A 25,419-nucleotide genomic window follows, 5' to 3' on the forward strand; every position below is an offset into this window, starting at 1 on the left:
GTTCAAGGACATCTTGAGGAAGTGGACAAGGTGCTTGGAATGGTGCGGGCGACCACGTCCGCCCTGGATCCTTGCCCATCTTGGCTGGTGAAGGCCGGCAGGGCTGTAACCACCGGCTGGGCCAAAGAGGTGATAAATGCCTCCTTGAGAGAGGGAGTAGTCCCTGGTAGTCTCAAGGAGGCAGTAGTGAGACCTCTTTTGAAGAAACCTTCTTTGGACCCAGATGTTTTGAACAACTACAGGCTGGTGGCGAATGTCCCTTTTTTGGGCAAGGTCTTGGAACGGGTGGTCGCCGGCCAGCTCCAGGCGCTTTTGGATGAAACCGATTATCTGGATCCGTTTCAATCCGGTTTTAGGCCTGGTTTTGGCACCAAAACAGCCTTGGTCACCCTGTATGATGACCTTTGTCGGGAGAGGGACAGGGGGAGTGTGACTCTGTTGATTCTCCTTGATCTCTCAGCGGCGTTTGATACCATCGACCATGGTATCCTTCTGGGGAGGCTCGCGGAGTTGGGAGTTGGGGGCACTGCTTGGCAGTGGCTCTGCTCCTACTTAGCGGATCGTCGCCAGAAGGTAGTGCTTGGGGAACATTGCTCGACACCCTGGACTCTCCATTGTGGAGTCCCTCAGGGGTCGGTCTTGTCCCCCATGCTTTTTAACATCTACATGCAGCCTCTGGGTGCGGTCATCAGGAGTTTTGGAGTGCGTTGCCACCAGTACGCTGATGACACGCAACTCTACTTCTCCTTTTCACCTTCTTCAGGTGAGGCTGTTGATGTGCTGAACCGTTGCCTGACCATGATAATGGACTGGATGAGAGCTAATAAACTGAAACTCAATCCAGACAAGACTGAGACACTGTTGGTGAGCTCTTTACCTGCCCAGATGGTGGATGTTCAGCCTGTTCTAGATGGGGTTACACTCCTCTTGAAGGAACAGGTTCGTAGTTTGGGGGTCCTTTTTGACCCTTCCTTGTCGCTTGAGGCTCAAGTGGCCTCAGTGGCGCGGAATGCGTTTTACCATCTTCGCTTAGTAGCCCAACTATGCCCCTATCTGGACAGTGATGATCTCGCCTCAGTTGTTCACGCTTTGGTAACTTCTAGATTGGACTACTGTAATGCGCTCTACGTAGGGCTGCCGTTGAAGACCGTTCGGAAACTTCAGCTAGTGCAAAACGCGGCAGCCAGGTTGTTGACGGGGACCCATTGGTCCACGCATATAACACCTGTCCTGGCCCGCCTGCACTGGCTGCCTATTTGTTTCCGAGCCAGATTCAAGGTGCTGGTTTTGACCTATAAAGCCTTACACGGTGTGGGACCGCAGTACCTTGTGGAACGCCTCTCCCGCTATGAACCTACCCGTTCACTTTGTTCAGTATCTAAGGCCCTCCTCCGGGTACCAACCCATCAGGATGCCCGGAGGATTGTTATTAGATCCAGGGCCTTTTCTGTGGTGGCCCCCGAACTATGGAACAGCTTACCTGAGGAGATACGCCTGGCGCCTACGGTACTTTCTTTTAGGTGCCAGGTTAAGACCTGGTTATACTCCCAGGCATTTTAACGTTCATGTTTTATATTCAATGTTTTTTACTCTACCTTGTTGTGACCTTGTATGTTTTATTGTAACTTTGTATTTTAACTCTGCTGTTCACCGCCCAGAGAGCTATTCGCTATGGGCGGTCTATAAATAAAATAAAATAAATAAAATAAATAAATAAATATTGCCTTTGATACATAGCTATCATAGCACAAAGCCACTGATACCATTATCCTCCATGAATTTGTCTAAATTCCTTTCAGGCCATCCAAATTGGTGTCTACCATCACTACCTCCTGTGGGAGTAAATGCCATAGTTTCATTATGAGCTTTGTAAAAAAAAGTACTTGCTTTGTCTTGAATCTTCCAACATTCAGCTTCAGTGGATGATGCGTATTTTGTACCTCAAATTTGTACAGTGCTCAGAACAGCGTAGCTGCTGCCGGTTCTGTGAGCAAGTCACTCTGAGAGTGGCTCTGAGAGTGGCTCTGACAGTCAGTGTGGTGTAGTGGTTAGAGTGTAGGACTAGGACCTGGGAGACCATGTTCAAATCCCCACTCAGCCATGAAGCACATTGAATGACCTTGAGCCAGTCACTGCCTCTCGCCCTAACCTACCTCACAGGCTTGTTGTGGGGATTAAATGAGGAGGGAGAGAGTCCATAGTCCCAGCTCAGGGAGCTGTCGCAGCCACCAAACTTTTGGGTTGTATACTGGGCCTATGGTATTGATTTGGGACTGAGATTCAGACCTCTCTCAACTCACTCGGGCTGGGATGGTGGTATCAGCCAGCAGCCTGACTGCCAGATGACTGGATCCCTGTCCTATGCAATGCCAAAGTTTTTTTAAAAATGTACCCAATAAAAGTTGTTGCCATTTTTAATCCCACTCAACTCATTTGCAATGTCGTGCTGGAGGAGAGCTTTGCAGATACCATGGACTGCAAAAAAGACAAATAATTGGGTGTTAGAACAAATTAAACCAGAGCTATCATTAGAAGCTAAATGATGAAACCGAGGTTATCATACTTTGGGCACATAATGAGAAGACATGACTCACTAGAAAAGACAATAGTGCTGGGGAAAACAGAAGGAAGTAGAAAAAGAGGAAGGCCAAACAAGAGATGGATTGATTCCACAAAGGAAGTCACAGATCTGAACTTACAAGATCTGAACAGGGTGGTTCATGACAGATACTATTGGAGGTCGCTGATTCATAGGGTCGCCATAAGTCGTAATCGAAGGCACATAACAACAAAATGAGGCAGAGCATAGCTAACTGCTCCATGCTTATTTGTCCCATTCTTGCAGCGAATGCAATGCATTTTTTTTTAAAAAAAGTATTAGTTTTATTATTATTCACCCCTCTTGGCAGGGGGGGAGTCCATTTCTCATAATCTCTAGTAGCGTTTTATTTGGCTGCTTAAAATATTTGATTTCCCTTACTTTAAACTTTTTCTGAAAATGGACATCCTGAAATTACACAATAAAATTGTGTCATTCTGGCAGAGCATTGTGGGATATATTATTGTTGTTGTTAGTAATGCTAAAGGACCCCAGTGTCATCACTATGAAGTCTTGTGGGAAGGAGCAGATCATGATGGAATGGGTACTGAAGCAAATGGTGGCCTGACAGTCACCTCATGGGAACGCTTGTCTTGTAAATGGTTTCAATATTCTCCTGTTGTTGACTCATCACTGCCATGTGCCTGCCAAGCCTCACAACTAGATTAGCCAGAAATATAGTGTTGCAGCAGCAGAATGCATGGTGAAAATGTTCAGAAGGCACAATTATTATGGCATTCACAGTAAGATAATTGCCAAGAGTGGCACCATAATAGGGATGGGCAAAGCTGTCAATTTTGCTTTCTCTCATTTTCTCTGAATTTTCTCTTAAATTCAGTTCTTCACATTTCCATGTTATATATATATATCAAAAAGCCCTCATGAAAATTCATTAGCATTTTAGAGCAAATTCTCCTAATATACACATTTGTGTGTAATTTTGTCTAATGTATACTTTTTTTGCAAAACATTTTTCCCTAATACAATGTAATCTTGTGTGTTATTTTCCCTAATATATTCATTTCTTTGCACACGTTCCCCTAGTATATGCATTTTTGTACCCATTACTTGGCTGGAGAACTGCTTTGCAAAATTTGAAAAAGTGTGAATTTTGAATGATGGCTGTGTTTTGGTTTGCATTTTGTTTCAGAAATGGCAAATTAAGTAAATTTGCCTTTAGATGCAAAGTGAATCTAATTACTTCCCCCAACCCTAATAAGGAAATAAGTGAGAAAGCTTCTAGGATTTGGAGATTTTGGCCTTTGGGAAAGGGAACTTCACTGTGCAGGGAGAATTCTACACCCTGGTAAGAAAACTCATGGAAGGGATGAAACAACAGTACACAGGGTTGTGTCCCATGTTAGTTCTACTCAGAATTAGGCCCATTAAAAATAATGGACATGACTAACTTAGGTTGATTTCAGTGGGTCTACTATGAGTATAGTTTAGCTGGATACAATCCTTAACATTTATATATCACATTCAAGCAGTCAGTGCATTTCACATGCATACCTCTGTAATTTGGACCAGCATGAGGATTTGGCATCATCATGCATGCTCCAGAAAGAGGCCTGTGAGAAATTCTTGGCATCTCCTAGCCCGGCTGCTACCCTCCTTACTGTTGCTACATGTTTGCCTGCCTTCTCCAAGCAAGTAACCATTGAAAGGAGTGAGGAAAAGGAGCTCCATAAGCCTTGGCCTCTCTCAGGTGGAGAGGAGAGTGGCAATTGTGTGAAGGAGTAGGAGTAGGTGGGTGGACTCAAGGAGGAAGGCCCAGTTTGAAACCTCAGACCGGCTCCTTACAGAGGCCTTTTTAAGTAAGCAAGTGTTATTAACTCCATGTCTATTTATTGTTTATTTCTGAAAGATTGATAAATCAGAGAAAACGGTCAGAATATCTAATAATTATGAAATAAAATGAACAAACATCAACACGCAATGCCAATTGAAAATGAGCAGCAGATTGGGGCGGGGGAAGAAGGTTTGCTTAAGTCAGGGATGGGCAACCTGTGGTCTGGGACACATTTAACCCTCAACCTAATTTCAACAGGTGGCAAGAGGGGAAAATGAAGAAAAGGGAGTGTCAGAAAGCGATAAAAAAAGGAGGTGGCCCCACCCACTCTTGCCTCTAACCCCACTTATTTTGGGCTCTGACCTTAGGGATGGGCAAGAATTTGGATTCAGTTCTTATTTCAAGCCAGATTTCAAAACAACACGAGAACCAAAACAGAGCCATCCTTCAGACTCTGCACTTATTTGAATGTTGTGATACGGTCAGCCAACCAAACAATGTTTACAAAAATGCATATATTAGGAGAAAGTGTGTATAAAATGAATATATGTGAAAATGACATGTAAAAATGCATTATATTAGGCAGACTTGCACATAAAACGTGTACATTGGTCAAAGCTGTCTACGAAAATGGGTTTATTAGGATAAATTTGCACTAAAATGCTGGAGAATTTTCATGAGGTTTTTTTTAAAAAAATGCTAATTGCTGCAGAAATGTGGAGAACTGAATTGAAGATTGGAAAAATGAGAAAAGGAGAGAACCGAAATTGACAGATCTTTGTGCCCCTTCTGGTCCAGCACATTTTTGGCTTCAGATCCACCCACCACTTATCAGGAGCCCCCGACAGATTATCCCTAAGGGACTGCAGCCCTTAGCAGAGGAAAGAGGTTGCCTGCTTCTAGCCTAAGGCCACCTGTGGTGCTGGTGGCTTAGGTGAGATATCAACCTGGGATATCCTATCTATGGCACACTTAGGACAAAATTTAGGGGCAGATGCCAAGGGCCCCATTCAGCAGAATGAACAAGAAGACCCCCAAATTTGGCAGTACTGATGTACTACATTTTGAAGTAAGTGAAGTAATCAGCCCTTATCTTTGAAGGAGTGGGTTGTACAACACAATCCCATATATGTTTACTCAAAAGTAAGCCCAGTTGATTTTACTGGATGGTTCCTTCTCAGAAAGTGTGGATAGGGATGCAGACTTAATTAAAAATAAGTTTGGGGTTCCTTACAATAAAGCAATGCTCAGTTTGTCAAATGTGAAGCAATGGAAATCAGGTCTGTGTACATCATGTCACATTACTACTTATACTGCATACAACATTTAGGAATATTGCATTTGCCTGTACATGTACTGCCATCCATTAAAAGTGACAAATTAAAGTGATAAAAATTGGCACAAACTAAAGCTAACTGTTGTTTTGCTGCACAAAGGATCACAGAAACATAATTTAAAAGAGTGTTGAATTTTGCCATTTTGCAGATGAATTCAAGTTGTTTATGAAAAGGCTGCCCATGAACTATTTCCTCAACACATCTGCCATTTTGCACTTGTGGACAATGGATTCAAATTTCCAGCATCGCTATGAGCAACTGGAAACCAGCATGAAACAGCTATTCCTCAAGGCGCAGAAAATTGTCCATAAGCTCTTTAGCCTTAGCAAGAGGTGCCATAAACAGCCACTCATCAGCTTGCCGAGGCAAAGGTAAGAGAAAAAACAGCAAATGCAACCTACCTAAGACAGTGATTCCCAAATGAGCCTTGGGGTTAGCTTGCAGAGATGGTGGACAGAGGAGTTGGGACAGAGTAAGGTAACAAGGCAGCAGTGACAACTATAGCAGAATCACAAATATAAGGAATGTCTTACAAGTTTAGGAATCACTGACCTAGGATGCTGTTTTGACGCTAAAAGCATATTGGCATGGATAGGCATGGCAACATATTCCAGTATTATTCCTTCATCTTGATGGCACGTTGCAGAAGTGTCCAATCCCTTATATGGCCCTGTGATGCAGTATTGTCACATTACATATATTATCTGTCTCCTTGCTAGCCAATGATATGAACTTGGGATGAGATGATGCCACGTCACATAGCAAGTTCTCCAAGACATTACTGCATGGAGGGGGAGCATTTACTGACATCCCCGTGGCTGGCATAGCACACATAACATGTCATCCTGCTCTTTCATGGACACTATTTATTCTCATCCAGATCCGGCCATCCCATTCTTCCATACCTACCAATTCAGTATATTGGGTTCCAGAGACTACAGTATATGGCTGTGCTGCTTAATATTTATTATTTATTTATTTATTGCATTTGTATACCGCCCCATAGCCGAACCTCTCAGAGCGGTTTACAACAATTAAAAACATTAGAAACAAATATACAAATTTAAAAACACATTTTTTAAAAGGCAATTTAAAAACACATGCTAAAATGCCTGAGAAGAGGAGAGTCTTGACCTGGCGCCAAAAAGATATCAGTGTTGGCACCGGGCGCACCTTGTCAGGAACATCATTCAATAATTTGGGGGCCACTACTGAGAAGGCCCTCTCCCTTGTTGCCAGACTCCCAGCTTCCCTCCAAGTAGGCACCTGGAGGAGGGCCTTGGATGTTGAGCGTAGTGTACTGGTGGGTTCGTGTTGGGAGAGGAGTTCCATCAGGCATTGTGGTCCTAAGCCATGTAAGGCTTTATAGGTTAAAACCAGCACCTTGAATCGAGCTCAGAAACATACAGGCAGTCTGTGCCAGGGGGCCAGAATCGGTTTTATATGTTCAAACTGTCTGGTCCCTGTTACCAATCTGGCCGCTGCATTTTGCACAAGCTGCAGCTTCCAAACCGTCTTCAAAGGCAGCCCCATGTAGAGTGCATTGCAGTAATCTAATTGGAGGTTACCAGAGCATGGACAACTGAAGCCAGGTTATCCCTGTCCAGACCCAGAGCCAACCAGGGACTTTTACCATCCTTGTTACCATGTATCTCAAATAGTTCTCTGTTAAAATTTACCAAAACAAACCAACCAACCCAAGAAAGGGACATAGCTGGGCCACCAACCGAAGTTGGTAGAAGGCACTCCATGCCACCGAGGCTACCTGAGCCTCAAGTGACAGAGATGGTTCTAGGAGGACCCCCAAGCTATGAACCTGCTTCTTCAGGGGGAGTGCAACCCCATCCAGGGCAGGTTGGACATCCACCATCTGGTCAGAAGAACCACCCACTAGCAGCATCTCAGTCTTGTCTGGATTGAGCCTCAGTTTATTAGCCCTCATCCAGTCCATTCTTGCAGCCAGGCACCGGGTCAGCACATTGACAGCCTCACCAGAAGAAGATGAAAAGGAGAAATAGAGCTGCGTGTCATCAGCATATGGATGGCAACTCACTCCAAAGCTCCGGATGACTGCACCCAACGGTTTCATGTAGATGTTGAACAGCATGGGGAACAGAATTGACCCCTGTGGAACCCCATACTGGAGAGTCCAGGGTGCCAAGCAATGTTCCCCAAGCACCACCTTCTGGGGCCGACCCGCCAAGTAGGAGCAGAACCACCGCCATGCAGTCCCTCCCACTCCCAACTCAGCCAGTCTTCCCAGAAGGATACCATGGTCAATGGTATCAAAAACAGCTGAGAGATCAAGGAGAATCAACAGACAGAGGTCATCATACAGGGCGACCAAGGCTGTTTCCATGCCAAAACCAGGCCTGAAACCCGACTGAAATGGATCCAGATAATCGGTCTCATCCAAGAGTGTCTGGAGCTGGCCTGCCACCACTCGTTCAGGGACCTTGCCCAGGAACGGCACATTTGCTACTGGCCTCTAGTTATTAAGATTTTCTGGGTCCAGGGAGGGTCTCTTCAGAGGTGATTTCACTACTGCCTCATTCAGGCAACCAGGGACCACCCCCTCTCGCAGAGAGGCATTAATCACTTCCCTGGCCCAGCTGGCTGTTCCATCCCTGCTAGCTTTTATTAGCCAAGAAGGGCAAGGATCCAGTACAGAAGTGGTTGCACGAACCTGTTCAAGCACCTTGTCAACGTCCTCAAGCTGTACCAACTGAAACTCATCCAAGAAATCGGGACAAGGCTGTGCTCTGGATACCCTGCCTGATTCACCTGCTATATCACTGGAGTCCTGGTGGATGCTAAAGATTTTATCCTGAAAGTGCCTAGCAAATTCATTACAGTGGGCCTCAGATGGTTCTACAATGTCCTAATACTCGCTTTAGGTTTCTTTTCTCACTATCCATTTGGGAGAGGGAAAGATGATGAAACTTGAGGAAATCACTCTCTCCTGTCTCTTTGAGGGAATTTCCAAGAAGCTGCATTTGAACAGGTAGGAGATGGCCAGTGGCTTCCAACCAACTCCTAACAATTGGGATTGTGCACATCGTCCTTTTGAAGCGTAATTTGAATGACTGGAACAATCCAAAACCATCTTCCTAAAGTTTTTATCTGTGTACATTTCTTCAGTCAACATGCAGCATACAGCATGTCAACAAGAGCATGCAGCAAATTGTCAAACTCCCTTTGCTAGTGATTTTGCATCATTACTGAACAATGGTATCATCAATACCATAATGATATTTCCATCAGGCCCAGAGAATAGCCTGGAGGCAAGACACAGTTCTGCTGTTGAAAGTAAGCAGGGCTGAGTATGTTTAGTTGTCGAGATGAGAGAGCACAATGTGTCAGTCACTCTGAAGCTCTTTGGAGGAATGCTGCAATCCTAAACACACTGACCTAGGAGTCAAGCCCTATTGAACACTGTGTAGCATTGCAAGTTAAATGTAATAAAGACATGCCATTATTATTTACAGTCCAAACTACTCAATAATATGGCATATCCTGGAGCAGACTCATATTTGAACATTTTATTTATTGAATTATGGCATTTTAAGGCTGCCTTTTAGGGCCAAACCTGCAAATGATCGTCTTCAAATTCATGGTATAAACATAAAATGTAAAATCACATTTGATAAAAATCAAAATAATATCTAAGCCATCAGTAATTATGCAGTTAGAGGTGACTGAATTTTTTTTAATTCAGGTTTTTAAAAAAAAATAAAATATCATTTTGTGCTTAATGAGCACTGTATGTTGTGTAAAAGAAGAAAAAAGGAAATAAACACAAAGCCATGCACTAGAAAAGCCTGGCTATATGTTCATTTTTATTTGTGATTTCATTTTAAAGCTGTGGGGAGGGGCATATTGGAGACCCAGAGCCAACCAGGGACTTTTACCATCCTTGTTACCATGTATCTCAAATAGTTCTCTGTTAAAATTTACCAAAACAAACCAACCAACCCAAGAAAGGGTAATAAATGGCTGCTACCCTCCACCCCCAATGAGCCTTTCTCTTTACCATTATAGCATTTGGGGTGCCTCAATTTCTCCTGTAAATCCATACCTTTTGTTTACTGGAAGCATGTAACAAAACAAAGCATTGATGTTTGTGGGGAAAGCATTGAAGGTTCAAATCCAGAGACAATTTAACAACTGATTTTTAATAAATAAATAAACTAAATAAGGTATGTTCTAGAGATGGACAGATTTCATAACCTTTCGAGTCAGTTTTGCATGTGTTCCTTCATAAGTCGGCATTAATCTGCAATTAAAAAAAATAATCTGCACAAAAACATTGTATTAAAATTCTTATCACAAAAATAACATTTAAATACCTATTTTATCTCCACATATACATATTAAAACATATCTTACCTTAACTTCAAATAGGCATTTTAAAATGCATTTTTGTACATTTTTTAGCCAAGAACTGTACCTCGAAATTCAAAGTGTGTGATGCACAGGATAATTATGTTCCAACCCACACATTAGTCTGAGAGTGGATCAAGACAGTTCACATCAGAACTCAAGCATTGCCAGAGTATTCTTAGGAGATTAGATTACTCTGAATTCAGAATAGGAAAGACAAGAAGATTCTGATTCACATCTTACTCGTGCATGTCATGTGTGTGTGTGTGTGTTCAGTTGTGGGCAAATATGTTTCAAACTGCAGCCAGGCAAAACGGTCTCACTGCTTTTGAAACAACGAGTGTGCATATACTCTTAGTCTTGGTAGAAATCGCTTTCCCCCTCCAGTGTGGAATCTCCTGTTGTTGCCAATGGAAGGGCAAGAGGGATGGGTACCAAGATCACTCTGGGGAGGGGAACTTTAAACCTCCTCTCCCCATTGCAATGCCAATCACACGCACGCACACACACACACCATGGCCTAGAATTGATTTAAAAACCCACAACAGATAACTGCTAATCACATCGTTAGTGTTATTTGATAAGTTTGATGTAAATGCAGTCACAATTAGGATAAAACTACACTCCAAGCCTCCTTTATCTGGAAGTAAGCCTCTTTGATTTTTGCAGAACATTCTTCCAAGTAAATAGCCTTCCTCTTGACATCTAAAGCACTTTTTATTTACATAGACCGTTCCTGTGTAGGCATCCTTGCTATATTGTTTTCGATGCCTGCTGAAAGCTTCTTTATTTCAGCAAGCCTACCCTACAATCTGGTATATTTTTAAAAAATGTTTTCTGATTTTATCCATGCTTTGTTGATAATTATTTTATGCATACATGTTTTAACAGTTTTGATGATTTTTATGTATTGACAATTTTATTATGTACGCTGCTTAGAAAATGTTCTGATTAAAGTCTATAAATCTTTATATAAAAACAATGCAAATTTGGGAGTCACAGCAACATGGATCATGTGGAAATAATGTTTGCAAACCTTTGATTTCCGCTCTCCATTGCTCTGTGATGATGTGGATTCCCCTTTTAACCCTTTGAAGTCCCTATACTCCATGCAGAAATCATGGCCAGCACATTACTCAGGCCTGACAGTGAGGAATTACTGTTGTCCCATGGCCTCCAATGTGTGTGGGTTGACTATTATAGAGTCTATATTATAGAGTTGGAAAAGGTTCAGAAGAGGGCAACCAGAATGATCAAGGGGATGGAGCGACTCCCTTACGAGGAAAGGTTGCAGCATTTGGGGCTTTTTAGTTTAGAGAAAAGGCAGGTCAGAGGAGACATGATAGAAGTGTATTGGCATTGAGAAAGTGGACAGAGAAAAGTTTTTCTCCCTCTATCATAATACTAGAACTTGTGGACATTCAAAGAAGCTGAATGTTGGAAGATTCAGGACAGACAAAAGGAAGTACTTCTTTACTCAGTGCATAGTTAAACTATGGAATTTGCTCCCACAAGATGCAGTAATGGCCACCAGCTTGGATGGCTTTAAAAGAAGATTAGACAAATTCATGGAGGACAGGGCTATCAATGGCTGCTAGCCATGATGGCTGTGCTCTGCCACCCTAGTCAGAGGCAGCATGCTTCTGAAAACCAGTTGCTGGAAGCCTCAGGAGGAGAGAGTGTTCTTGCTCAAGGCTTGTTGAGAATGGAAGGTCTTAAGTATGCTCTGAAAAGTCAATAGAGGCAGTGCCTGTCTGATATGTAACAGGAGTTCCAAAGGGTAGGTGCTGCCACATTAAAGGCCCAATTCCTACATTGTACACAACAGACTGCCTGATGAGATGGTATCTGCAGGAGGCCCTCTCCTGCAGAGTGCAGTGATTAGTTGGGTATATAAGGGATGAGATGATTCTCCTGTGCATGTAAAGATGACCTCAGGTGGGTAGCTAATTCCACGTAGAGGTTGAAGGCAGAAAGAGCGCTGTTCAATTTTTTCAAAGACTTCCTGCTCTCCGTGGCTCCTTATCACGATTCTCAGTAAAGTTCCTCTCTGCTCTTGTCCTTCAAGGTGTTATTTCTAGTGGCTATTGCCTTGGCCTGAAGAGTGTCTGAGCTGAATGCCTTGTTAGTCGACAGGCGTCACTGTGTACTTCATAAGGATAGGGATGTTCTCTGTACTGTCCCTTCTTTCCATCCTAAAGTGTTGTCTAGCTTCCACTGTCAACAGGAGTTGGTGCTTCCTTCTTTCTCTCCCAACACAGTCCACCCCACAGAGAAGGCATGTCATTCCCTAGATGTGAGAAGAGCCTTAAAAGTATATATTGCAAATACGAAACCCTTCCGCCAAATGGATAGCTTATTTGTGTCTTTTCACCCAACTTCATTAGGAAGGAAGGTCTCCACCTCAATACTAGCAAGATGGATTAAAGCATGAATTATACTAGCATATGCTTCCCTGAGACTGGTTCGCCCAACCAAAGTAATGGCCCACTCCACTAGGGCAGCAACCACATCCGCAGCATTTTCCCACAACACTTCCCTTCTGGAGATATGCAGAGTGGCTACATGGGCTAATCATAAAATATTTATCAAACATTACAAAATAAATGCTTACGCCTCTGCTGAGGCGGCCTTTGGGAGGAGAGTGCTACAGCACTTTCTCTCAGGCCAATAAGGTCATTACAGCCCAGCTAGATTCCTGCCCTACATGGGTCAGCTTTGGTATGTCCCACCTGAAGTCATCTTTACATGCACAGGAGAAAAGACATTTGGTCTTACCGTGAAATGATTTTCTCTGTGCATGTCAAAGATGACCTCAGGGCCACTCCCTATGAGGGCTAGGCTGCCATAATAGTTTAAGCAAGCTTGTTTTAGCAGAGAGTGTGAGTGCTGTTCGTTTCTCTTAAGTTGTGTTTTCTATTTGTTAAGTCTGTATTCGTCTAATGTGCTTGTCTTAAAGAACTGTGATAAGGAGCCACAGAGAGCAGGAAGTCCTTGAACAAACTGAACAGCTCTCTTTCTGCCTTCAGCCGCTAGGTGGAGCTAGCTATCCACCTGAGGTCATCTTTGAAATGCACAGAGAAAACCATTTCATGGCAAGACCAAATGTCTTTTCTTAGGTATCCTGGTCCCAAGCTGTTCAGGACTTTGTACACTAGTATTGGCACCTTGAACTTAACACGGTATTCCAAGCCATATTTTAGCTTTACTTTTTCCACTTATAAAATATATAAATAAATAAATAACAAAAAGAAACGGTGCTTTTTCTTGTGCTTATCACTAAATTGCTTACTTCCAGGATCATACTCCATATTGGTCCAAAATTTAATCTGAATTTAACAAAGTGAGGTTGGGCATATGCTAAGATTCATCACACTGTCTAGTCTCCTATAATTCTGTCTTCCAAATTTAGCTTGTCAGCATTTTCTTGGGTCCAAGGTGTGAGAAAGTTTGTCTGAGAAAAAGGTGAAATCCATCTAAAGCTTTCTTATGATAATTTTAGGCTGTAATACATTCCAGATGGATTTCTCTAATTATACTTAGCTCCCAAAGAGAAGAACAATGATGGCTTTTAAGTTATGACTTTAAAAATGCATTATGATGAAGTGACAGATCCTCCTTTCCAAAAGCGCCTTACTCATTGATAGAAGATCCATAAATCATTGATACTATACTTCTCCTAAATTATCTGTAGTGGAGATTTCCCAGATTCACTTGGTCATTTTCCAAAGATATTGAAAAAAAAGAAGCCATCGACCTAGACTGTTCTTTTTTTACAACGATTCTCTCATTAGGATTCCATCCAGCATCCACTGAAGCCAAGGGGAGTTATAGTAAACAGAATATTCACTGAAACTGCCAAGGCAAAATATGATTCACTACACCAACAGTGATTCACTAGAGGGACAGATTGCTGTCTTACAGCAACCATAAATTCAAATCAAGAGCATAATTTTTCTTATACAAAATGGAGAATGCTTGAAATGCCTAGAATAAATCATATAGATTTTATGAGAATCTTGCAATATGTTACATGTACCTTATCCACCTCCTCTGCCCCCCACCTAGTCATTATCAACCTGATCCTATACAGAATTATTTCTTGATTCCAAGTGTGCCTCTGACTGCATTATATAAATCAGCCTTATATTTATAAAAATATAAATCGGCCTTACATGAAGTCAAGCCACTGGGCCTTCTACCCTAATTCTTACTAGTCTGACTGGTAGTGGGCCTCCAATATCTCAGAAAGGGGCCTTGACCAGCTCTCCTACCTGATATCCTTTAATATGAGATGCCAGGCCAGTGACTGAGTTTGGAATTTTTTACATGCAAGGCAGGTGCACACCACACTGGACAGTGCCCCCTCCTCAAACTACCCTGCCGCTTTTCTCTTCACTATCCCTTTTACATAAATGATGTGGTCAGCTTTTGATATTCATGTAATAATTGTAGTTCCCTTGTGATTGTAATCCCAGGAAACTATCCAATAGAACAGTGTTTCCCAGACTTTTAACATGCGCATACCCCTTTTGAGACATTGATTTTACCAGCGTACCCAACTTTCACAAAAATAATTGGGAGAGGGGTAAGGTATAACACATTCGTAATTCCTATAATTTTATATGAAATGTTTGTAAAAAAAGAAATACAAAGTAAGTAATAAACATTTTAATAATAGAAATAATATTTATATAACAAAAATATATATTCAAAAATATATAAATAATTCATATACTAATAATTAAAATAACTATTATTCAAACAAAAAAAACCATTCTGGAAATAAAGAGTAATAGCTTCCATAGCATTTAAATTTCTACCTCCAGTCATAGTGTTCATTGTTTTTTGAGATTTTTGAATATCTTTGCGCCTATTTTTGAAGAATTCTATAGGTTTGTCCTCGTATTTTTTATGTTTACTTTTGAAATGGCGTTTGAGGTTGGATGGTTTCATACTCTCATTTGTGAGAGTTTCATAACAAATTACACACAGTGGAACAGGTTCCACTTCATCACCATTCCATGAAAATACCAATTTAAGATAATCTTCACAATATTTGTGGGCTTTTTTAGTTTTCATTGCAGTTGATTCTTTCAATGAACTTACAGATGGTTCACATGGTTTACTAATGTCATCTGATGGAGGTACATCACTACATTTTTTGTTATAGTTTTCAGTAGGGCTCGCATTTTCTTCATAGTTTTCATTTTTACGTTTCAAACTTCCCTTTTTAAGCCAGCGATCCATTATAAAGAGGCTTAATAAAATCAAAAAGAATATTTTTATATTAAAATACACTACTTTTCAACAATAATTTGCTACAATCTTTAGATTACTATATTCTTACTTACTCAAACTGAAGACCTCAAAACCACCATTTTGACATTGTAATGAAGCCTAAGCACTGCCTGGATCAACAAATCACAAATCACAAGCCTGACTCCCCTTATTGGCTACAATCCTGAAAGGGTGGGATTAGAGGCCAGAGCTTGGAAAAGTTATTTTTTTGAACTATAACTCCCATCAGCCCAATCCAGTGGCCATGCTGGCTGGGGCTGATGGGAGCTGTAGTTTAAAATAACTTTTCCAAGCTCTGGCTAAAAGCTGCTATACAGATTGGTTAAAAAACAGATTAAACAGTTGCAGGGGGGCTGAGATTTTGGTGTATATATCGGGAACCAGACAACCTAGAAACGTAGTTGTTTTTTTAAATTGAAGCTGATAGTCCGGAGATTAAGGTAAGTTAGCTGGAGACCTGGAGGGGACCCCCCAAAACCAGAAACTCCAGCCAAAAATCATGCAGCATGCAGCGGGTTTACAGGGGCAGCGCTTGCCTGGGCTGGAGGTTTGAATCTCCCGCTCTTTGGCTGCAGAGCGGTTTTCCCCCCATCCTGCCTGGGAAGCCACTCAGGCACGCAGCCCAAGAGCAGGCAGGGGATTCAAACCTCCCGCCTAAAATTCACAGCTGATGAGCGGGCAGGCCAAGCAGGATGGGGGGGGGAACCGCTCTGCAGCCGAAGAGCAGGAGATTTCCCAAGAGGAAAGTGGCTGGCGAGATGGCCGCTGCAGGGCTGAAGATAAAGGAAAAAACCCCACTTCCCCACTTCCCGGTGTGAACATTTTTGTAGATGAGCACACGCATAAATATCTTTGTGGCGCCATCTGTCTGTTTGGTGGCCAAAGTCATTGCTAAGGAGTCTGAGTCTTATGAGAAACTGGAGGGGTGCATGAAAAGACTAGGAATGCATTGAGAGCGAAAGAGACTACGCGTTGAATAACATTGGGATAAACCACTGTTATTATATTGATCTTCCCTCACATGATTGTGTGAGAAACTGGAGAAATCACAAGAACTGTATTTTCTCTTAAAAGAACACATGCACACGTTTTTTGCCGCTAAAACCCAATGATAAAGTACAAAAAAAAATTTGGCCGTGTACCCCTTGAAACCCTTTCGCGTACCACCAGGGGTACGCGTACCACACTTTAGGAAACACTGCAATAGGAGTAGACAAGCAAGGAAGTGATGGACTTATCACGCAGGGAAACCATGCTTCCGTCTAGGCACTGTCACACATAATCTGAGCCGGAAGAAGCACCTTCAGGTTGTCATGCACTGCGAGGCTTGGATGGGGTATAACCACACCTGATCATAAATACGTGCACCATGGGGACAAGCTTCTAAATGAAATATGTCCATGCACACATCCTGGCCATTTCTGCTACAATTACTTTGAAAGCCTAAAGAATGCTGGGAATTCCACTATTGTAAGGGTACTAAGGACTCTTTATGAAAAGTTCCTTGTCACATCAGAGAGCTGCAATTCCCAATGGTTTGCAGCCATTAACATTAAACAACCTTTCAGCTGCTTTAAATTTACAATGTAAATACGTCTAAGTATTGTATTTGTAAAGGGATTTTCTACTCTCAAATTCATTTAGAGGATTGACCTTTTTATAAAGATATAACCCTTGAGCTGAGGGAAAGAAAAAAGGAGACTGCATTATGCAGGAGAGATCAGAAATGCAAGAGAAATCATAGTGAGGAAGACTATGGCCAGGTGACCAGTGTGCCAGCTCAATCTGCTGCCCACATGCCAAAGTGATGATGGGCAACTTCAAAGCCCCTGCTGTCCCTTCTGATAGTTCTTTATTTTTAAACCAGATGTGGACCAGAAAGCTCTTTGAATAGAGGGCTCTTTCAAAGAGAGACTGTCCTCCTCTGACAGCCCTTCAAAGCGAAATGACACATGGCTACCTTAAGAAGAAGGCAGAGGTAGGGTACTTGTGGCCCTCCAGATGTTGCTGGATTCCAAAATCCCATCTTCCCTGACCATTGGCCATGCTGGCTGAGCCTGATGTTATGTGGAGACCCAAGAGAAAGTGGCTAGCATCCAAACCAAGAAAAAAAGGGGGCAGAAACCAAGATGCTAGAAAAGTCACAATTTATTGTTTGTGAAAACCCAAACAATACATTTCTACTTTTCTAGCATCTTGGTTTCTGCCCCCCTTTTTTCCTGTTATGTGGAGTCCAGCACCATCTGGAGGGCCACAGGTTCCCCACCCCTGGATTAGGGGAATAGATGTGCCACCTTCTCCTAGCAAGAGAACAGAGGTGCAGGTTTTTCCTCTTCGCCTTCTTGCAGCTCCTATCTGACACTGCTCACAGAAGCAGTGGCAATGCCATGGGGTTGCAATGGTAGAAGCAACGCTCCTCTATGTAACAGTAGTGATTTATGGTGGGTTCGGAAGAAGGGTTCCATATAGGGTTGTAAGATGGGAAGCAGTTTTGGGAAAATTTATATCAGCTAGAGTTGTCTGGTGTTGAAGTCCTTTTTGTTTCACATTCCAGTGACATTTTCCAAGCAATTAATATTACCCAGTGTTCAACATCCCCTTAAAATGTAAGCACAACCTCTCAGCCAACTTTATCCTCACAGTGACCCAGAACGAATGTAAGAATGTACATGCATTTTTATTTCGACCAATACAGAGTATTAGTGTTTTTTTTTTCCAGGGTCTACCTCTTTATAGGAGTGGATGTTTTTGAGACATCAAAGAAGCACTTTGAAAGAACTTAATACCTAGGTCATCATAAGGATAAATCGGATGGAGAGTTGATCTTTACATATTAAGAGAATATCGAGGACACCAGACATTGTGCCAATAATGCCATGAGTCATAGGATTTGTTTAGCCTGTGCAGTGAAGTTGCTTTTATTAGAAAGATGCAATTTACGCATAGCCACGTTTTTTTCACAGAAGGATGTAATTATACTCATGAGCAGTCCTGTCGAACCAAAATGAATCCCACCTGCACCATCTCGGCAGTGTGAGAGAGTGTCTCTCAGCTGATTTGCAAACTTGGGTATGCATCAACTTACACCTGAAGTATATGGCTGGTAGTTGGAAGTGAATTATTTTTGCACTAAGCTCCTGCACTAAATTATCTTCCCTCAATAGCAACATTTTTTTGCAATTTATAGTGGTTTAGAATTAATCCCTGTATGCAGACATGCACATTTTGTTTTATGTAAACAGACATATTAGCCTCATTTTGTCTTTGTATCATATTTCAGAATTTATGTGGTCACTTGATACTTCAGAAATTAGCCTGCATTGAAAGAAATAGTCATCATCTTGAATTAACTGGAAAGTTTTGCAAGCAAGCATCACACAATTCATATTCATTCAATCTTCTGGCTTTTCATTTTCATTTTACAATATATAAGCCAAAATAACATTTGTGGGCTGTCAGATCTAGAGGAAGATTTACAATCAAATGCAATTTTCTGTATCTGACAGTGATCGCACAAGGCTTAAATTCCATGTAGAGCTTTAATGGGAGAGAAGAAAAAAGTATATTTTGTGTGCAGCAGTTTTGTTATGTTAAGATTCATATGCACAGAATTATCCTTGAGTGCTAAGCTTCCATTGTCCCAGCATGTCCCAGCCACTCACTGCCCCTTTATATTATATATTACAAACTTGTTGCAGTGCTAGTTGTGAAACATGAAGCAGTGATTAGCTGAGCTGCCCGACGTGTACAAAGGTGCAGAATGCACAGAAGGGCTATTATGGACTAAGCTGCATGGACTGAGCTCTCAGAAGTGGATGGCAGGCCAGCAGGCCTCTGGAAGAGTAGAAAATAAGAAAATAATAAAATGGCAAGAGAAGTGAGCAATGGGCTAGGAAAAGAGTACTGGAAGATGGAGGGATCCAGAGGAATGAGGGAAAGGGAAGAAAGCAAGATTAGGGAATCTGGAAGGGGAAGAAAAACTGGAAGAGAGAATTATACAGCCACAAGAGTCAGCACAGATTTTTTGCATTCTACAATGTTTAATTGAAAATACCCCCATGCCTTTTTGATGCTTCCCATAAGCTCATTTCAAAACAAAACCTTACAAAATTTATAGCCCTGAACTCAGAAACACTTGCTGACAACCCTCTAAATTTTCATGGCAATACAGAAAACTGTCAAAGAGAATAGGGAGTTCAAAGTATAAAAAGAGAGAGAGAAAAATACCCCTTTTGGACATTTTTCTCTCAGAGTTTTCATAATCTGTTGAAATTAATTAAAAATCAGCCATCTTCACAGAGTACCTGTAATCTTATTACTGACTTTGCCCCATACTCTGACCTTCATCTTCTGCAGTTTAAAAGTTTAAAAAATGCCTGGTTGGTTTTTAATTAATTTAAGAAATTTAGCATTGAACTCAATGATGATGCCGGGCATGCTCAGTAAAAACCAACTGTCAAGTGTTCTAAAACCCAGACTCACAGCTGCTGGGCTTGGCTAATCAGGGAGGTCCACACCCGCCAGACCTTTATTTCACTTGAGACAGTCATGCCTTCTCCCAAAGAATCCTGGGAAGAGTAGTTTGTGAAATGTGCTGAGAGGAGACTCCTATTCCCCTGACAGAGCTCCAGTGGCCAGAGTGGTTAGCAGTCAGCCACTCTGATTGAAGCTCTGTGAGGGGAACAGGGCCTTTCCTAGGACTTCCCAGGATTCTTTGGGACAAGCCATGACTGTCTAATGGGAAATAAAGGTCTGGTGCGGATGTGACCAGTGACAGCTTTGGTTTAAATTTGGGTGGGAGGCTACATGTGCCTGCTGTAGAAGAAAAAGGTGGAGGAAACCCTGAAAAAGAATGAAACTGTTCACAGTGTTTTCCTTTTGGAAAGGAAAGGGGTGCCCCCTCTGCCCAGTGCCCACCCACCCAATCTCCTCCCCTCCCCCTTCCTGCCCTCCTCCCCCAGGTCACTTTCACCTATCCTAAGCATGACTGCACAGGAGTAAATCCACTGAATTCAAAAAGCATGCAAATCATCAAACCTGCCTTCCCTCCCTCCTCCCTCCTATCCCCTCCCTCTTGCCCCTTTCCTCCTCCTTCCTTCACCCCTCCCTTCCCCTCTCCCATCCACTTCTAATCCCCCCTCCTCCTCCCTCCTCCTTGTTATGTAAATTTGTATAAATGAGCAGAGATCGTGAACAGTCTGATATGCGTGTGTGCCAGTGTGTTGAGATCACTGGGACTTAAGGCTTAGTAAAATAAGAAAAGCTACTTTATTTATATTTATTTATTTATTGCATTTATACCCCGCCTTTCTTTTCATGATAGAAACCCAAGGCGGCTTACATATGGTTCCCAAGCATACCTAGTTCTAACTAACTAAGTTGGAGGCACAACACCCAGGTTAGGGAGTTGCCCTCATGGTTCAGAAGGGAGACAGCAAAGACAAAGGTGTCTCCCCTCTCTCAGATAGTCGAAGAAGAGAAGAAGGAAAGGGCAGAAGGAGGAGGGGTAGATAAGCTTCCCTAAGCATATCAGTCTAGATGGAAGGAAGTCAGTCAGAGCATCACAGGTAAAGGTAATCAAGCCAAGCCATCTGGAGGACCCTAACTCTATCTCCCTTCTGGAACATAAACAAAAGAACAAAACAGGAGTTGCTCTTGCCCCACTTCCAACACTCGTCTCCCATGGTCAGTTTTACCTATCCTAGGACTACATCCTGGGAGACCAGGGTTCAAATCACCATACAGCCATGAAACTCACTGGGTGACCTTGGGCCAGTCACTGCCTCTCAGCCTCAGAGGAAGGCAATGGTAAATCACCTCTGAATACCGCTTACCATAAAAACTGTTGGAGAGTCGCAATGCTGGGAACGGAGAGTACTGAGCGAGCTTATGTGTGTGTGTTTGAATCTTTGCTAAAGATCATACCTTCCCTGGAATTAGTCAGACAGAGACTTTAAGCTTTAAGATAAGAAATAACTACTTTATTCTGGAAGTACATGCTTGATAGGAAAGAGTCCTATATCTAGCTAACTAGCTAAGTTGGAGCTGCAAACACTGAGCCCAGTGCTTGCACATGCTTTGGAGGAGAGGGAGAGACAAAGGAATATGTCTGCTCCCCTCTTAATAGAGAGAAGTAAGAAGGAGGGATGGAGTTGTGATCAACATCCTTTGCATATCAGTCTAGCAGGAAGGAAGAGACAGCAGGAGATCAAAGGACAGGTACAGCCTAGTAACCAAGAGGTCTCCTCTCTAGCTACCCTTTTTAACCCCATGCAGCCTCAATCCACAAGTTGGAGTTGAACCACATATATTCCAACAAAAACCCTATTCGGAATCGACTTGAAGGCAGTCCATTTCATTTTCAAGCATGATTTCATGGGAGCAAATCCCATTGAATTCAATAAGCATGCAAATGATCAAACCTGCTCTCCTCCCTCCCATCACCTTTCTTTTGCCCCTTCCCTCCCCCTTTCTTCACCCCTCCCCTCCCCTTCAAATCTCCTTTTTCCTCCTCCCCTGCCAATCCCCTCCTTCTTCCTCCCCTCCTTCCTCCTCCCCTCCTTCTGCTCCCCTCTCCCCCTTCCTCTTTCCCTCTACTCTCCCTTCCCCCTCCTCCTCCCCCATGGTCAGTTTTACATATATTAAGCATGATTGCATGGGAGTAAATCCCGCTGAACTCAATAAGCATGCAAATGATCAGACCTGCCTTTCCCCTCCTTCCCCTCTCCCCTCCCTTCCTCCTCCTTTCTTCCTCCCCTCCCCTCTTCCTTCTTCATCCTCTCCTGCTCACTCCACCCTCCCTCCCTCTTCTCCTCCTCTCTCTCGGTCAGTTTTGCATATGCTAAGCATGATTGCATGGGAGTAAATCCCACTGAACTCAATAAGCCTGCAAATAATCAGACCTGCCTTTCCCCTCCTTCCCCTCTCCTCTCCCTTCTTCCTCTCCCCCCCTTCCTTCTTCTCACTCCAGGTCTCCCTCACCATGGTCAGTTTTACCTATCCTAACCATGATTGCACAGAAGTAAATCCCACTGAACTCAATTAGCATGCAAATGATCAAACCTGCCCTCTCCCTCCTGCCTTTTCCCATCCCCCCTCCTCCTCTCCCCATCCCCTGTGGTCAGTTTCACCTGTCCTAAGCATGATTGCAAGGGAGTAAATCCCACTGAACTCAATAAGCATGCAAATGATCAGGATCCCATTTCTTACCTCCCGGATTAAAAAGGCAGAAAAATTCACTAATAGGCAAAAAAAACCTTGCAGTTTAAGAATGTACCTATAGCCAACAGATATTTCTATCAAACTTTAAAAAGCAGGGAAATTGTAGCTTGGAAGAATGTGGTAACATGTGCCTCTGAGCATATGGTGAGTGGTGGCAACACCTGCAATCAGCCCAAATAACAGAAACAAGGCATGTGCTGATCTTGTTTTAGCAAGGAGGAAGCAACAATATTAAAACAGTTGATATAGTTCAGATAGTCACTTTAAATATGTTTGATTTACCTTGCAAGAAGTTTCCTATAGGAAATCATTTTCTTTTGCTTCTGTTTCTGTGAATATGTGAAGTACAGCAACACTTCGCAACACTAAAAAAAATCTCCAAAAACAATTGTGGAATAATGGCACTGAGTGTTCTGCAGAATATTTCATTTTATTTATTTATTATTTGATTTATATCCCGCCCTTCCTCTCAGCAGGAGCCCAGGGCGCCAAACAAAGCACTAAAAACACTTTATTTATTTTATTTATTTATTATTTAATTTATTAGTCGCCCATCTGGCTGGTTGACCAGCCACTCTGGGCGACGTACAAGATAAAAACAGTACATTAAGCATTAAAAATTTAAAACATAACAATAAAAGCCTAACCCATCTTAAAAGCTTTCCTGAAGAGCCAAGTCTTCAGAGTCCGGCCGAAGGTCATCTCAGACCCCACATAGAGCGCATTACAGTAGTCTAGGCGAGAGGTGACCAAGGCATGTACCACCGGTGGGAGCAGATGGTTGAGAAGGTAGGGGCGCAGCCTCTGTATCAGATGGAGTTGATACAGCACCCTCCGGCTCACAGCCAACACTTGAGCCTCCATGGACAGCTGGGAGTCCAAAATGACCCCCAGGCTGCGGACCTGGTCTTTCAGGGGTAAACGTACCCCATTGAGCACCAGGTCCACATCCCCCAACCTTCCCTTGTCTCCCACAAACAGTACCTTGGTCTTTTCCGGGTTCAGCTTCAGCTTATTCCTTCCCATCCAGCCACTCACCGACTCCAGACACTTGGACAGGGTTTCTACAGGCAACCTTGGTGAAGATTTAAATGAGAGATAGAGCTGTGTGTCATCCGCATACTGATGACACTGCAGCCCAAATCTCCTGATGATTGCTCCCAGCGGCTCTATATAGATGTTAAACAGCATCGGGGAGAGGATGGAACCCTGCGGCACCCCACAAGTGAGAGGCCAAGGATCCAAAACCTCCTCCTCCAATGCTACTCTTTGGTACCTACCGAAGAGGAAGGAATGGAACCACTGCAATACAGTGCCCCCTATACCCAACCCCTTTAGGCGGTCCAAGAGGATAGCATGGTCAACGGTATCAAAAGCCGCTGAGAGATCAAGGAGGACAAGGAAGGTGCATTCGCCCCTATCCCATGCCCTCCTCATATCATCCACCAAGGCGACCAAGGCCATTTCAGTCCCATGTTCAGGCCTGAAGCCCAATTGAAATGGATCTAGATAATCCGCTTCCTCCAAGTGTGCCTGCAACTGTTTTGCCACCACCTGTTCAACCGCCTTGCCTAAGAATGGTAAATTTGAGACTGGGCGAAAGTTGTTCAAATCTTGAGGATCCAAACATTGTAAATACAGACTTTAAAATACATTAAAACAAAGCATCTTTAAAAACATCCCCCCCCCCAATGGACATGAGGACTGTCTCAGTTTGCATAAGATAAAACAGTGGGAGGTGAAATATATTCTAGCAAAATTCTAGGTTTGCTCTGTTTTTAATTGATCATGACACCTTTCCTTAAGTGGAGTACTTTAAGCATAGCAGGGTGAAAACATGCATCTTAGGGCAGCAATGAGTAAAAGCTTCTAAATAATAAATTAGCATCTACCTGATCTGAGCGAACCTTCAGGCGCTCATAGGCAAGACATTTGAGTTCAATGTTCAACATCTGTGTAGATGCCTATTTTTAAAAGCTTGCCTGCTACCCCAGGATACAAAATAGACTCGGGTCCGCCTGAACAGCCTGAACAGTCACTGTGGCAGAAGGTTACGGGGGGGCTGAGTGTGGTCGAGAGCGGCGCGGCATGGCTTACCGTTTTTCCGGCCTTCACCGTTGGCGCTGCGGCTTTGGGTTGCCTTGCCTTTGCTGCCGTTGGGTCGTGGACCGGCCTGTTGTGCTGCGTTCGAGCGGTCTGGGTGCTGCCGTCGTTGCCGCTTGCCGCTTTTTGCCGCTTGCGGCTGCTGCGGGGCGTCTTTGCCGCTGTCGTCACTGCTCCTTCTCTGGTCCTCTGGCTTCTGGCCGCTGTGGCACGGCTGTTCTTGGGCCGCTGTCATCGTGGGTGCTGTTGCCGCTTGGGTTTTTGCCCTGTCGCTGCCCTGCTCGTTCTGCTCGTTCTGCTCCCGCCTTGCTGCGTTGTCGGCCATCGCTGTTCTCGCTGGTTGTGTGGACGTTGCTTTTGCCATCGCTGTCTCCGCCATTTTCGCCATCATTGTCATCGGAGGTGGAGCGGGTCGTCATCTGTCTTTGGGGCGTGAATGCTACATTTGCTGCTCTGGAATGCTGTGTGACTCTGTCCCTTTTGTTTCATCGTCGTCTGGCCATCATTGTTGTTGCTGCAGCTCCTTTAAGTGCGGCTGTGTTGCTATTATAGCTTAGCCTCTGAGATTGTAACATCTTGTCTCATTGCTGCCACCTGGAGGCAACTAATATGGTTGCATGTGTATTATGTGTGAATGATTGAGTTGTGATGTATGTGAGTTTTTATTTGGAAGTTTTGTAGTT

At 43.2% G+C, this 25,419-nt stretch overlaps 1 protein-coding gene across 2 annotated transcripts in view; it reads left to right on the top strand.

Moving 5' to 3' along the window:
• The window catches only part of BRINP3 (BMP/retinoic acid inducible neural specific 3), a 360,329-nt gene that overhangs the window by 297,167 nt on the left and 37,743 nt on the right, over positions 1-25,419 (top strand). For both annotated transcript variants that reach the window (XM_061634005.1, XM_061634006.1), the window contains one exon: positions 5,877-6,099. In XM_061634005.1, the coding sequence (XP_061489989.1) occupies positions 5,877-6,099 (223 nt within the window). The remainder of the gene's footprint in view (positions 1-5,876; positions 6,100-25,419) is intronic.

This window comes from Rhineura floridana, chromosome 6 (genome assembly GCF_030035675.1).
Source record: "Rhineura floridana isolate rRhiFlo1 chromosome 6, rRhiFlo1.hap2, whole genome shotgun sequence".
In the NCBI taxonomy this organism is placed as follows: domain Eukaryota; kingdom Metazoa; phylum Chordata; class Lepidosauria; order Squamata; family Rhineuridae; genus Rhineura; species Rhineura floridana.